Source organism: Penaeus vannamei, chromosome 8 (assembly GCF_042767895.1).
Source record: "Penaeus vannamei isolate JL-2024 chromosome 8, ASM4276789v1, whole genome shotgun sequence".
NCBI lineage: Eukaryota > Metazoa > Arthropoda > Malacostraca > Decapoda > Penaeidae > Penaeus > Penaeus vannamei.
The window spans coordinates 42795774-42809727 of NC_091556.1; the positions used below are offsets into that span (position 1 = coordinate 42795774).

The following is a 13954-nucleotide window of genomic DNA, read 5'->3' on the forward strand; positions in this document are numbered from 1 at the left end:
AGAGAAAGAGAGAAAGAGAAAGAGAGGGAGAGAAACCGAGAGATAGAAACCAACAGATAGATAGAGAGGGAGAAACAGATAGAGCTAAAGAGAAAGAGAGAGAGAGGAAAGAGAGAAAGAGAGAGAGAGAAGAGAGAGAGAGAGAGAGCGTTACGTTACCCATGCCATAGAAGGAACTCGGGCGTGATGTGTATGTGTGTAAGTGTCAGAGCAAGTCCGGAGATACCGTAATTCTCTTCCGCGCTGAGAAACAGAAAAAAAAAAAATCTTGTTTTTTATTCCTTGCACCTGAGAGTCGACCATAACGGAGGGGAATAAAAGTAAACAATGCAAATATAGTGTAGTGACGGCACGGGTCTGAAAGCCGAGAGACGATTGATGGCGATGAGTCTTCTTTCGCTTCTCTCTCTGTCTGTCTCTCTCTTTCTGTCTGTCTCTCTCTCTCTTTCTGTGTATTTGTCTCTCTCTCTGTGTGTGTGTCTGTCTCTCTCTCTTTCTGTGTCTCTGTCTCTCTATCTGTCTCTCTTTCTTTCTTTTTTTCTATCTCTCTTCTGTCTGTCAGTCTGTCTTTCTTTTCTCCCCCCTTCCCTCCCTCCCTCCTATCTCCCTCTTCCTCCCTCCGTTGACGCAGACCCTAACGAGTCCAAGCGTCCCTGTTTACCATAAAACAAGTCACCGAGGCCGACCCAAATGCCTTAATTGTAGAGGGCGAGCGCGGCCGACTCTAAGGACGAAACAATGGCGGCGGGGCCAGCGCGTCAGGTTCCGTACGTTCGGGACCCATGCTGAGGGAACCACTCCGCTGTCCCGACACCCGCGTCGTGGCTTCGGCTTAGAGCTTTCGCGAGCCTTCCGACGCCCCTTTCGGACACCGGAGACGACGAAGGGGCAAGCCCGCGGGTCGAATCGCCGCGCGGAGTGAACCGAGACGAAGGAGGGCGACGACGAAGGGCGCCAGGCGGTTCGGGAGCGCGGGCGTCGAGTCCCAAGTTGGAGGCGGAGGGCGGTGCGGGAGGCGGTTATGAGGGCGGGGAGGGGCAGAACACACCGGCCGTCGCGGGGAGACTCAGCGGCTGCGGGCCTGCAAAGTGATCATCAAGTGAGGAGCCCAATTAACAGACCTGAGTGGAATACTATCCCGTCTCAGGTGATGTGGGTACCATCTGGGCCATCCTCCTTCCCCCCCGCTGTCGTGAATACCATCTGGGCATTCCGACGTACCAGGCCTTACCGTCTAGCCACCGAGCCTCGTTGTAGGTACCGTCCTAGGCTCACCAGCGCGTTCTTGGTACCACTTCAGCATTCCAAAAGCGGGGCGATGTGGACCAACCTCCCCAAATGCATTTACTTTTACGAAACGTCTAGTAATGTCTTCGGCAGGCCATTACAAGTGCAATTTCTTCAGATCCTTGGAATTATTTGACTCAGAACCGAGAACCGAGTCCGAAGGCGGCGGCGGAGGAGATATAATTAAGTGATTATACCTTGAGTTGCGAGGATATTCGTTCCCTTTGTTGTAATGGAAGTGGGTTTTGGAAATGGAGACGCGATTCTGGGTTGGTCGAAGATGCGTGTGTGTGTGTGTGTGTGTGTGTGTGTGTGTGTGTGTGTGTGTGTGTGTGTGTGTGTGTGTGTGTGTGTGTGTGTGTGTGTGTGTGTCTGTGTTTGTGTGTGTGTGCATATACATATACATATACTGTATATACATACATACATACATACAAATATATATATATATATATATATATATATATATATATGTGTGTGTGTATGTGTGTGTGTGTGTGTGTGTGTGTGTGTGTGTGTGTGTGTGTGTGTGTGTGTGTGTGTGTGTGTGTGTGTGTGTGTGTGTGTGTGTGTGTGTGTATGTGTTCAAAAGAGCGTATGTGTGCCTACTGGTATCCGTTACCTGCCTCCGTCTGCCCGTCTGCGCGCAGTATTCCTTATCCTCACAACCGCCTTTCGCTCCCCAAGCGACGTACGATCCTCCCCACAATTTATGAAGTTATCTCTCTCGCTCCCTCCCCCTCCATCGCTGTCTCCCCCACCCCACCCCTTCCCCCTCCCTCGCAGCCTCCCCCCACCCCCTCCTTCGCAGCCTCCCCTCACCCCCCACCTTCGCAGCCTCCCCCACCCCCGCCCCTTCCCCCACCCTCACCCCTTCCCCCTCCCTCGCCGCTCCCCCTCCTCGCCGCTTCCCCTCCTCCCACGCCGCTCTAAGCCAGGCTGGAAGAAGGACCAGCGGAGATAAAGCTTCAGTATAAATGGTTTCGTGGTTGGGAAAGAATTTGTAGATGGCACTAAGATAGGGGGCGGCGGGCGGGCGGTTGCCACACAACGCTCGTTCCTCCTCAACTGCTGCTCGTCTCCCTCCCCTCCCTGCCCTCCCTCGGTCTCCCCTCTCTCCTCTCCCTTCTCTTTTAGTCTCCTTTCTCAATCCCCCCCTTATCTTCTCTTTTTAGTCTCCTATTTCTCTCCTCTCCCTCTCTCCTCATCCTGTCTTTCTTCTCCTTTCTCTACCCCTTTCTTCTCTCTCCTTTCTCTTCCCTCCCTTCACCCTCCTCCCTCCCACTCTTTCTCCTCTTTTCTTCTCCCTATCCCCATCATATATTCTTCCCTCTCTCTATCTTTTTCCTATCCCGCCATCTTCCTCTTTCGTCTATCCTCCCTACATTATCTTATCCTTCCACCCATTAATATGCTCTATCCACTTTCCCCATCATTAGTCCTTATCCTCCATCCCCCCACCAGCCCTCCCGCCCCCCCCACCTCTTCCTTCCCCCAAACTCCACCCTCTACTCCTACTCTCCATCCCTCCCCTATCCCCCCTTTATCCAAGCCCCTCCCCCTTCAAACTACTACTACTAACACCTTAACTACCTAACTATATGGCTAGACAAACAAGGCAATTTCGCTCTCCCTCCCACTGTTCCCCCCCTGGTCTCCCCCCCACGCCCACCACTCACGTAAGTATGTCGTAAGTATAGTAAGATGCCATTCAAAGGAGGTTGTGTTTTTGTTATGAAAAAGAGAAGAAAGACAACAATAATAATAAAGATAATAACTAGTACTACTAATAATAACGATAATTATAGTAGTAGTAGTAATAATAATAATAATAATAATAATAATAATAAAAAATAACAAAATAAGATAAAGAATAGGAATAAGGGGAAGAAAAGAAGACATCAAAGAAGAGGAGACAATGGAGGTGTGAAGGGGTAAGCAGGGGGTCGGGGGATGGGGGTGGTATGTAGGGGGCAGGTAGGTGTAGGTGTACAAGGACCCTCTTATCGATATCTAAAATGACACAAAAATATCTTCGTTTGTTCAGACGCTCTCCCTTCCCCCCTTCTCCACCTTTCAAACAACTACTACTAACACCTTAACTACCCAACTATATGGTCAAGCAAACAAGGCAGTTTCGCTCTCTCCCCTCACCCTCCAAATAACTACTACGAACACGTAACTACCCAACTATATGGTCAGGCAAACAAGGCAGTTTCGCTCCCCCTACCCCTTCTCCACCCCTCCCCTTTCAAACAACTACTACTAACACTTAACCACCCAACTATATGGTCAGGCAAACAAGGCAGTTTCGCCCTCCCTCCCCCTTATTCAGACGCTCTACGGACGGAATGGTGCAATTTCATGCGAGGAGCGCCGGAAACACGATTATTTCTGCGATTTGTCGGGGTGAAAAAATAAATATATTGACCGTCGAAACCTAGGAAGGAAGAGGAGGGGATGATGACGACGAGGAGGAGGTGAACGAGGAAGCGAATAAGAAGAGATGGAAAAGTAAAGAAATGACGAGGAAAAACGAAGATAAATAAATAAAATGAAAAAGAAGGAAGAGGAGCTCAAGTCCAAGCTGTGAATGACTAAAGGAGGAGAAGAAGGAGGAGAAGGAGGACAACAAAAGAGAGAGAGAGAGAGAGAGAGAGAGAGAGAGAGAGAGAGAGAGAGAGAGAGAGAGAGAGAGAGAGAGAGAGAGAGAGAGAGAGAGAGAGAGAGAGGTCGAACGGGTGTCGACGTCGAGGTCAGGGGGAGGACCGCGCGTCGACGTCGAACAGAGGCCAAGATGAAAGCGCGCGATAATGCCTCGTGTCTGATTTATCTAACTTCCCTTGTCCTTCCCCCTTCCTTGTCGACTCCGCGTCAGAATAAATAAAGAAGTTTGGGGTTCATCCTTTCGCGTGGGAGGCAGGGGGGAGGGGGGAGGAAGTTAGGAGGAGATGGGGAGGGAGGGGGAGGGGGAGGGGGGAGGAAGTTAGAGGGAGAGGATTGTGGAGGAGAAGAGGGAGGGGATTGTGGGGGAGAAGGAGAGAGAGAGGGTAGTGGGGGAGAAGAGGGAGAGGGAGAGGAAGTTGGGGAATGAAAGGGAGATGGAGAGGAAAATGAGAGGAGGAGATGAGGGAGATGAAGAGAAGAAGGAAGTTCATCAGAAGGGAGGAAAGGGCCGAAAGGCGAAGAAGATGTAGAATGTGATGTAAAAAAGATGAAAGGTGAAACAGAGACGAATAATACAAAGAAAGGAAAGAAGAATGAGAAAAGCAGACCTCAAGGAAAGCCGAGAAACGAAATTCAAGACACAGAGTAGAAAGAAAAAAGACAAGAAAGACGAAGGAAAACGAAGGAAGACACCCACGCTGCAAACAGATCCTGCTCCTACCGATTGAGTCCGCTTCCCCCCCCTCCCTCCTCCCCCTTCTGCACGGAGGGGGGGAGGGGGCCGTCGCAGCCTGGCAGATGCACCAGTATCGTGAGTCAATTAGAGAAGGTTAGGCTGACAAAGGTCCGGTGACGGGCGGTGGGCGAGCGAGACCTACCCAGACCTACCCAGTGGAGAGCGCCGGGACCCCCGCTGCTGAGTTATTTATCGCGACCACTGCTGGCGGATTGTTCAGGCAGCCCCGAGTCGCGGCGCTGGCGTGGAGGCCAGACCCTCCTCCCGCAGCCCTCCGTCTCCCCCTACTTCTCCAGGGCTACTTACCGCCCCGCCTTTATCCGCCTGAACTTTTATATTCGTCAAACACTTATACTCGTCCGTCATAAACTCCATTAAGTGGCACCAAATGCGGCAGTAACTGTCACAGGGCACTCGTAATAATAATATTTAAAATTCGGTGACTACGAGTCGAGGGAGCTCGGGTATTAAGGCATCGAGCAGGAGGACTCTATCGGGTGATTTGTTGGCTGAAAAGACGGAGTTGCGGTCGTGGCTTTCCGCCTCCACCAGAAAGTAGTGGTCGCAGGACCCGCGTCCTCCGGGCCGCGCTGCCTCCGCTCCTGGCCCTCCCACATCTCTCCGGTCGCGCCTGCCCTCGGCCCTTGCCCTTTGCTGCGTTCGACGGCAATGGCGCCGAGGCCAAAGGCCCTTTAAAAAGCACGATCGCTTCATCCCAGGTAAGCTCGCAGAGGGAGAAAACAGCGGCGCGAGGGACGCGGCTCCTTGAGCGCTCGCCGCCGAAACAATCTGACACGTCGACCAAGCCCGCCTGGGACCACCTTGCCCCGACCTGCCATGCTGGTTCTATCTGCAGATAAAGCTATTAAAGAGATAAGCCCGGCCAGCACACTCGCATAGAGATTGCCCTTAATGCGACAGGGTGGCGCAGAATCTCCCAAACCTTCACGCTGCCTCGTCACCTTCGTCCTTGTGCTTCGTCGCTGTGTCTTTAAGTTTCAGCCGATCCGCGGGGCATTCCGCGGCCTCCCCGCGACGAACTCTATTGGAGGAAAGCCATCGATGGAGGCGTGCATGTAGGGGCCTCTGCCTTGTCCGCGGCGCAGGTAGAGCCCAGGGTCGCCCCGCACGGAGGTATGTGGGAGCTAAAAGAGTTGTTACGGCCGGGTGTCCCGCACTTCCACGGCAGGACCGCCAGGATCTCGGAACAAGTGCAAAGTGACGCCGTCCGGGACACCGACCCTGGCCGACGCAGCCGCTCCGTCCTCCCGCTCTCCCTCCTCGCGACTCCAGATCCCAGACGTCTCGCGATTTCCTCTCGAGTGTTGGAGCGTCAAATTGGAAGCAGGAATTTATGGGTCGGCGAGATGCAAGAGGGAGAGACGACGAGAGAGACAAAGAGGGACAGAGAGCGGCACAGAGGCCGAGCGCCGCGCCAGGAGAAGAAAGAGGTGGTATTACAAGCACAGAAGATGACATTTAAGAGTGTCACTTCACCACCGTTGGCTGGCAGCGGCGGCCGCGTCACCTGGGCCGTGTCACCCCCTCCTGCCCCCTCCCCGCCGCCATGAATCACCTGTTGGGCAGAGACCTTCGGGACGGCATTGTGGCGGCCGGCCTCAGATGGCGGATTGTATGCATAGCTGAGGGGATTAGGACCATATCTTGCAATCTCTGCAATGCATCGCCCCTAATCCTGAATACGAAGCTTACTGATGAACTGCCGGGCCATGATAGCGCCATGCAACCGCGCCGTAAGAAACCTCGCGGGGCTGTGACAGGTGAGAGCCCCGGAGGCCCACTGGTGCTCGCAGGTCTCGCGTCGTCTGCTCGGCATTCCGTTCGTCCCTCGGCGGGCTGGCGTCGGCAACAGGTAGAGTGCAACAGGTGCTGAACTCTGTCACTGGGGAGCGCGACAACTGTTTGTGTCTGTCGGCGGTCGGGGAGCATGTGTTTGTGTCTGTCAGGCGAAAAAGACAACTGTTTACACTTATAATCGCTTTGGTGACTGTAAGCTGCATTTGTGTCTGTCTGTATTGTATCTCTTTAAGAGCTGCTGCGCCTCTCCCTCTCTCGCGCTGCTCGGATAATGGCGTGGGGCCCCGTGAGTGTGAATGCGTATGTCACTGTCACACCACGGCTAAGTATGGTGCCCCCGGAGCGTAAATATTCAGCGGTGGCTCGGCGACAGCGTCACTATAAACCCGTCTGCCTCATTTCGGATACACGATACATAATACATAGCGGATACAGAGGAGGCTGCTCTTTTGGCTATCTCTATATGGCCTTTTTTCTTTCTCTGCAGCGTAGTTTGCCTGTCGCGTCCGGGGCCTTCGTCAGAGCAAACGCTACGCCTGTGTGTGTTTCTGTCTCTGTGTGTGTGTGTGTGCGTTTTAAGTCCCACTGCCGCCTGTGCATCCACCTTGCCCCCGGCGGCGTCGGGTGCCTGGCATGCATATAGCCCCCCCGCAATCCCCGAAGTGGCACTGGCCCTTCCCTGGCCCTCCCCCAGATGGAGAGGCTCGGCCGCGCGGCGAAGTGGGCCTCTTGGTGTAACAGGAGTGGCACAAGAGTGGCACAGTGTCGATAAGTGCGGCATGAGAGGGCGCGTCGGATAAGGGGTCCCTGCGCCGGGCTGCCTGACGAGGGTGGCACTCAATGGCTCTCTTCAAGCGCGGTGCCGACGCTCCTCCGAGACACGCCGTAAGTGATTTACGCTCGACCTGACCTTCGTTATTGCAGTGTTGCCAGACCTCTGGGGGTCGTTCTGGCAATGTTGCCAAGCCCTGGGAGTCGTTCCTGTCGGTCTTCAAGCATCGGTAGTCGTCGTGGCAGTGTTACCAGACCCACGGTTATCGCTCGAATTCTCCCCGACACGCGGCGTCGTCCCTGGCAGCGTTACCAGACCAGGCATCTCCAGAATGACCTGGGGAGTCGTTCGAGCAGCCTCTGTCAGACGGGGGAGTCGTTTCAACAAAGCTGCCGGGCAAATGGGTCATTCTAGCAGTGTTGCCAAGCTGGGGATTCCCTCTAACAACGTTGCTAATCCTCGGTATCGTTCTGACAGCACTGCCAAAGGCTTGAGTCGTCACACTCTTTTTTTGTAAGGTCTTCTAGATGATTCTTTGGTATTCAGGCCCAGTGCTCCCCGGGGACTACGCGAGCTACTGTATTGGTAACGTCTTTTTCCACCATAGACAACCAGACAGCCAATTACACATCTATTTCTCTCTGGATTACATACATTCACAGTTATCGATATATACATACAGTATTTACATTTTCTTCTCTCTCACACGTACACAAACACACACACACACACACACACACACACACACACACACACACACACACACACACACACACACACACACACACACACACACACAAACACACACACAAACGGCCCAAAGCCAACCCCCATCTAAACACATACCAGTTTATGTAGCTATCATTAACATAACATCATCAACTGCATGTGTGCCACCAACCTTTTGAAGTTAAAAACACAGAGTGTGTAAACTTGTTGACATTAGGTGTTCTCGCAATGTTTATGGCAATACTCCGCACACTCGTAAACATCAGGGGACGAATTTATGAGCTTTGATCCCGTAGGGTGAATATCTTCAATATTACTTTCAAGATGCCAAAAATATAGGTGTTCTCGGGTTGGGGCAAAAGGCGATAAAGGAAATTGCTCTCTTGTGCTCTTTCTCTCTCTCTCGTTTATTTCATTTTTTCGCTCTCTTTCCTATTTTCTCTTTCTCTTTCTCTCTCTCTCTCTCTCTCTCTCTCTCTCTCTCTCTCTCTCTCTCTTTCTCTCGGTTTCTTTTATTCTCTCTTTCTGGTTCTCTTTGTCTATTTCCTGTTTCTGTTTCGTTCTCTCCCTCCCTCTCCTTCCTATTTCCGTTTCGTTCTCTCCCTCTCTCTCCTTCCTATTTCTGTTTCGTTCTCTCCGTCTCTCTCCTTCTTCTATTTCTGTTTCGTTCTCTCCCTCTCCTTTCATTCTCTGACTCACTTTATTTCTCTTCTCGTTCTTTTTTACCCTCCTCCTCTCTCTCTCTCTCACTTTTTTTTTTCAATCAACGGGATACCTCATGTGTTATCGCGTGATGCTTTGCACGTGTTTCATCTCCTTCTCATTCTTCTTCTTCTTCTTCACGTTCCTTCTCCTTCTATACTCTTTCGAGATTGCGTCTGGGATATGTAAGTTAAGTAGGCATTCAATTTGACTGTCTGTCTGGCTGTCTGTATTGCCTATGTCTAGCTACTTTTCCCTCTCTCTCTGTCTCTTCCTCTCCCTTAGTTTTTTTTCTTTCTTTCCCTGTTTCTTCCTGCCTCTCCTTCAGTCTTTTTTTCTTCCTCTCCCTAACTTTCCCTCCTTCTCCTTATTCTCATCTCTTTCTCTCCCTCCCCCTTTCACCCCTCTCTATGCCTCTCTCTGCCTCCCCTCACTCTCCCTCTCCTTTTCACTCCCTCTCTCTTCATCTCTCCCTCTCCTTCTTCCTCTCACCTTCTCCCTCATTTCCTCTCTCTCTCTCTCTCCCTATCTTCCTCCCTATCCCCTCACCCCCCCCCTCTCTCTCCCTCAAGCAATAAAACACACCAAATATTGAAGCAAAATAGTGCCAACGCCTTCTGCAGTGTGAAGAAAGACAAAAGAAAATCGCTGTCTTCATATAGGTCAAGGTAGGCAGCTGAATCTTAATAATGATGAACGTCTCTTGCTTCTCTAAGAGGACAAGACAAAAAAAGAAAGAAAGAAAGAAAGAAAGAATGAAGAATTACAAAAACGGAAGAAAATAAAAACAAAACCAAAAAATACAACACATAACCAGAATAACAAGACGGAAAAAAAGAAAGAAAATAAAGCACGTGTTAAAAAAGAAAGAAAGAAAGAAGGGAAAGAAAAAAAGAATGAAAGCAAGAAAAAGTATACCGGAGCGAAGCCCTAAAATAAAAACAATGTTCAGAGGCACACGTAGTGTAAACACACACTTGAGCTGTATCTTCTCCACCTGAACTTTTAAGCGGTCTCTTGAATGGGTTCGTCTGGCAAGTTTCGTTTAAGTTTTTATCTTTTTTCTCTCTCTTTCTCTTTCTATTTTTCCCTATCTCTCTCGTTCTCTTTCCCTCTCTCTCTCTCTTTCTATCTTTCCCTATCTCTCTTTCTTTCTATCTTTCCCTATCTCTCTATTTCTTTCTATCTTTCCCTATCTCTCTCTCTCTTTCCCTTTCTTCCTTTATTTATTTATTTCTTCTCTCTCTTCCCTCCCTCCCTTCTCTCCTTCCCTCCCCACCTCTCTCCTTCTCTCTCTTTCTCTCTTTCTCTCCCCCCCCCTATCGCTATCTCTCTCTCTCACTCACTTTACTCTATCTCACTCCTATTCCTCTATCTTATAAATATAAATAATACGAGGTTTGTTGAAAGAACATTTACTCTCAATTCTCAAGCATCTTTGTCGAGAATTCAATCTCAATTTTTTTCTATCTCTTTTTTTCGGTCGCTTCAAATTGTTGCATTCACATTCATATGTAAGTAGCGTTTGTTGCAGTCATCGCCATGCTTAGCTTGTGTTTATTGCAAGGCTTACTTAATCCAGACTTAAGAGTTAGTTGCTGATTCCATTTATTCTAGAGCAGTAATGGTCGAGAGAATTTAATTTATTTACTTTTTTTATGTTTTTTTTTCCTTTTTTTTTTTTTTGGTTGTATTTTTGTGTGTGTCTTTTTGTTTTAATTTTGTGATACAGGTCGAATTTATCCTTGTCGGTTTCCGTCCCAAGTTCTGCTTGTCTTGGGGAAGGGGTGGGGGGAGAAGGGGGAGCGGGAGGGAGGGAGGGGGGAGGAGTAGAGAAATATACCCAGCGCTCTCTCGCTCTCTCTTTCTCTTTCTTTTCTTGTCTTTATCTTTCTTTCACTTCCCCTTTTTCTGCCATAACCCCCCTTTATCCCACCCTACCCCCATATCCCCCTCCCCCCCACCCCAAACCCCACTCTCTTCCCCAATAACCTCACACTCACATTTCCCTCCTCCCCACACCCCCATCACTTCTCCTCTCCCTCCCCCTCCCCCAGACGTCAAGACAAAACACGCGCCGCTTGGAGAGGGGTTGGGAGGGGTGAGGGGGGTGAAAAACGACCCCCACCCCGCGCCAATAAAGTCTCCCCCTCCCCCCACCCCCCCACCCTGCCCAACAGCATGTACTGCCCGCCCCAAGCACTCACTGCCTGGCACACACACACACACTTGACCTCTGGCGTTCGAGGGGGGGGGGTGGAGGGGAGGGGGCAGTGGGGGGGGGGAGAAGGGTCAGGCGGCACTCCATTGATCTCCTGATTTGTGTGTGCGTGGGGGGGGGGGGGAGGGAAGGGGAGGAAGAGGGGAATGGGGGGGCGCAAGGTGGGGTTGCGGTGGCCGGGGTGTGAGGGTGAGAGAGGGGAAGGGGGAAGGGGAAAGTGGCGTATGGGGGGAACGGCCAAGGGGGGAGAAAGAGAGGACGTGGAAGAGAGTAATAACGGGGAAAGATAAAAGAGAATGAGAAAGAGCCAAGGAGGAAGGCGTCCTGTCTGGCCCTTTGGCACTGTCCTGGTGTCAGCCTTTCCCCCGAGGCACCGCTCGCCGTCTGGCACTGCTCAGGCACCGTCCGACTCGGTACTTGCGGCGACTGCACCTGTGGCACCATCTGCTGCCATCTCCTGGCCCTCGCTCGCGCCCAGCTGGCCCGCACATTACCGTATTTTCGTAGGCCTATAAAAGCAAAGTACCTTTAAGCCTGCCTTGCGCCCGCTACGTGGACGGGGGACTCTGCTCAGCGTGCCAGCCGGGGGAGAGCCAGAGGCGAGAGGCGAACCAGAGAGAAGTACCGAGTAACGCCACCTCGCAGCGTGACAAAGTAGGCTGTCGCGCCGGCGAGACACAGGAAGGGGGGACCCGTGACAGTGTGTGTCAAACGACTGGTGACTGGCAGTCTGACTGTGCCTAAGCCCTCGCGGTGACCGCCAGTCACGCGAAGGTGCTGCCCCCCCCCCCTATACCCCCCTCCCCTACCCGATACCCAGGATCAGGAGGATCACAATTTACTGCCATCACCTGCGGGTCGCGCACGGTTGCCAACACGCACTTGTCGCCCCGAAAACCTCGCGCCATTTCCCTTCTCGCTGCTTGACGGCTTCCTCTCTGCCTTCGCTCGATCCACGAATACAGGAGAAGCGACAGGTGACGAGGAGTGAATAGAGAAAGAAGGAGGATATTTGAATAGGATGGAGGACTGATCAGGATTTTCGGGGGTCGCGGAAGGGTGCCAGTCCCGCGTGGTGGCACTGTCGCCCGCGGAGTCGTAATGCCGCTAAACACAACAAGGTGAGACTGTAAGAATTTGAAGGATTTTCGGTGATCTGTGTTCTACATGCCCGGCGTGGCGGTCCTCACGCACACACACGCACACGGAAAAGCGGGGACATACGCGCACACGTGTGTACATGCAGACACTCGCAAAAACATACAAACATACGTAAATACATATTCATATATACAAGTAAACACACGAACATACACACTCACTCAACCACAACCACACTCACTCATTCCCTCACTCACTCTTCTCACTCCCTACCTCCCTCACTCACTCCCTACCTCCCTCCCTCTCTCCCATACTCACTCCCTCCCTCCCTCACCCAGTCACTCACTCCCTCCCCCTTCTCTCCCTCTCTCCCTCCCTCACTCACACACACACTAGTTCAGCACCCATACTCCCTCCCTCCCTCCCTCACCCAGTCACTCACTCCCTCCCCCTTCTCTCCCTCTCTCCTCCCTCCCTCCCTCACTCACTCACTCACACACACACTAGTCCATCACGCTTGATGAAACCTTGAACTTGTGGATGTATTATAAATTCCACAGATCCCCATTATCATAACAGCCACAGGCATAATAGCGGTTGGGGAGAGGGGAGGGGAGAGGGGAGGTTAGGGGAGGGAGAGGAGATGGTGGGGGAGAGGGGGATGTATTAGGAGGGTTGTTGGGGAGAGGAGGTGGTGGGAGAGAGGGGGAGAGGAAGTGGTGGGGGAGAGGGGGAGAGGAGGTGGTGGGGGAGAGGGGGAAGTTTGGGGGAGAGGAGGGAGAGTGGGGAGAAGGGGGAGAGGGGAGATAAGGGGGGGGAGGTAATCAGCTTCAATCTTGTTAACCTCATATTTACTTTTTTTCTTTCTTTCTTTTTGGCTTTATCTTATCTGATTATTAGACTCATGAATTTTCTTTTCTCTTTTTTTAAAATATTATTTTTTTCTGGATGGAGAGCAGGGGAGGGGAGACTATTCTCATTTCAACTGCTGAAAGGAAGGCTTGCTTGACGAGGAAGTATTTTCATGCAATTATCTAATCATTTTTGAACTTCATCAGCTGTTGGATTTTTTTTTTTTTTTACAGAGCTAAGAAGCAAAAAGACAGAAAGGTAAACACACACGTACGCGCACGCACACACACACACACACACACACACACACACACACACACACACACACACACACACACACACACACACACACACACACACACACACACACACATACACACACACGCACACACACTTTCAGGCATATACGCACAAACCTAAACATCCTCACAAATACATACACGTCCATAGCCTAACACACACACAAAACCCCTAACGTACTCTCTCTCTCTCTCTCTCTCTCTCTCTCTCTCTCTCTCACACACACACACACACACACACACACACACACACACACACACACACACACACACGCACACACACACACACACACACACCCACTCTCAGACGCACACAAACACACCCATTTAACACCTTGATCAACCCCAGTATTTACCTCAAACAGCCCAGCGCAAATAGTGGACACACGAGCAAACACTTACATACACACAAAAAAAGAACACGAGAGCTGGAGAATAATAAAAAAAAGAAAAGATAGAAAAGGAATAACAAAAAGAGAGAGAAAAAAAGATCATAAAAAAATCGAAGCCTATGAAATACAATAGAAAGAAAGAAGAAAAGAATAATATGGACAGAAAAAAACGTAAAATAAAAAAAAATCGGACTGTTTGCCCAGTCAACATCGGCCGTTACTTACCACGACTTTCTAAGGGGGAGAGTCCCCTGAGGGAGGCCTGGGGGGAGGTGTGGAGGGACTGGTACAGATGCTCCATGTAGGGGGGGATGCGGTAGGGGGGGTGTGGGGGGGCGGGGAGGTCCCCTGGGGTGGTGCCCAGGGGTGCCGCACCCA

General features: G+C 51.2%; 1 protein-coding gene across 7 annotated transcripts in view; it reads right to left on the bottom strand.

The window, feature by feature from the left end:
• The window catches only part of ci (cubitus interruptus), a 404515-nt gene that overhangs the window by 75138 nt on the left and 315423 nt on the right, over positions 1 to 13954 (bottom strand). For all 7 annotated transcript variants that reach the window (XM_070124718.1, XM_070124719.1, XM_070124720.1 and 4 more), the window contains one exon: positions 13802 to 13954. This exon is cut by the window's right edge and continues 56 nt beyond it. In XM_070124718.1, coding sequence (XP_069980819.1) covers positions 13802 to 13954 — 153 coding nt within the window. The remainder of the gene's footprint in view (positions 1 to 13801) is intronic.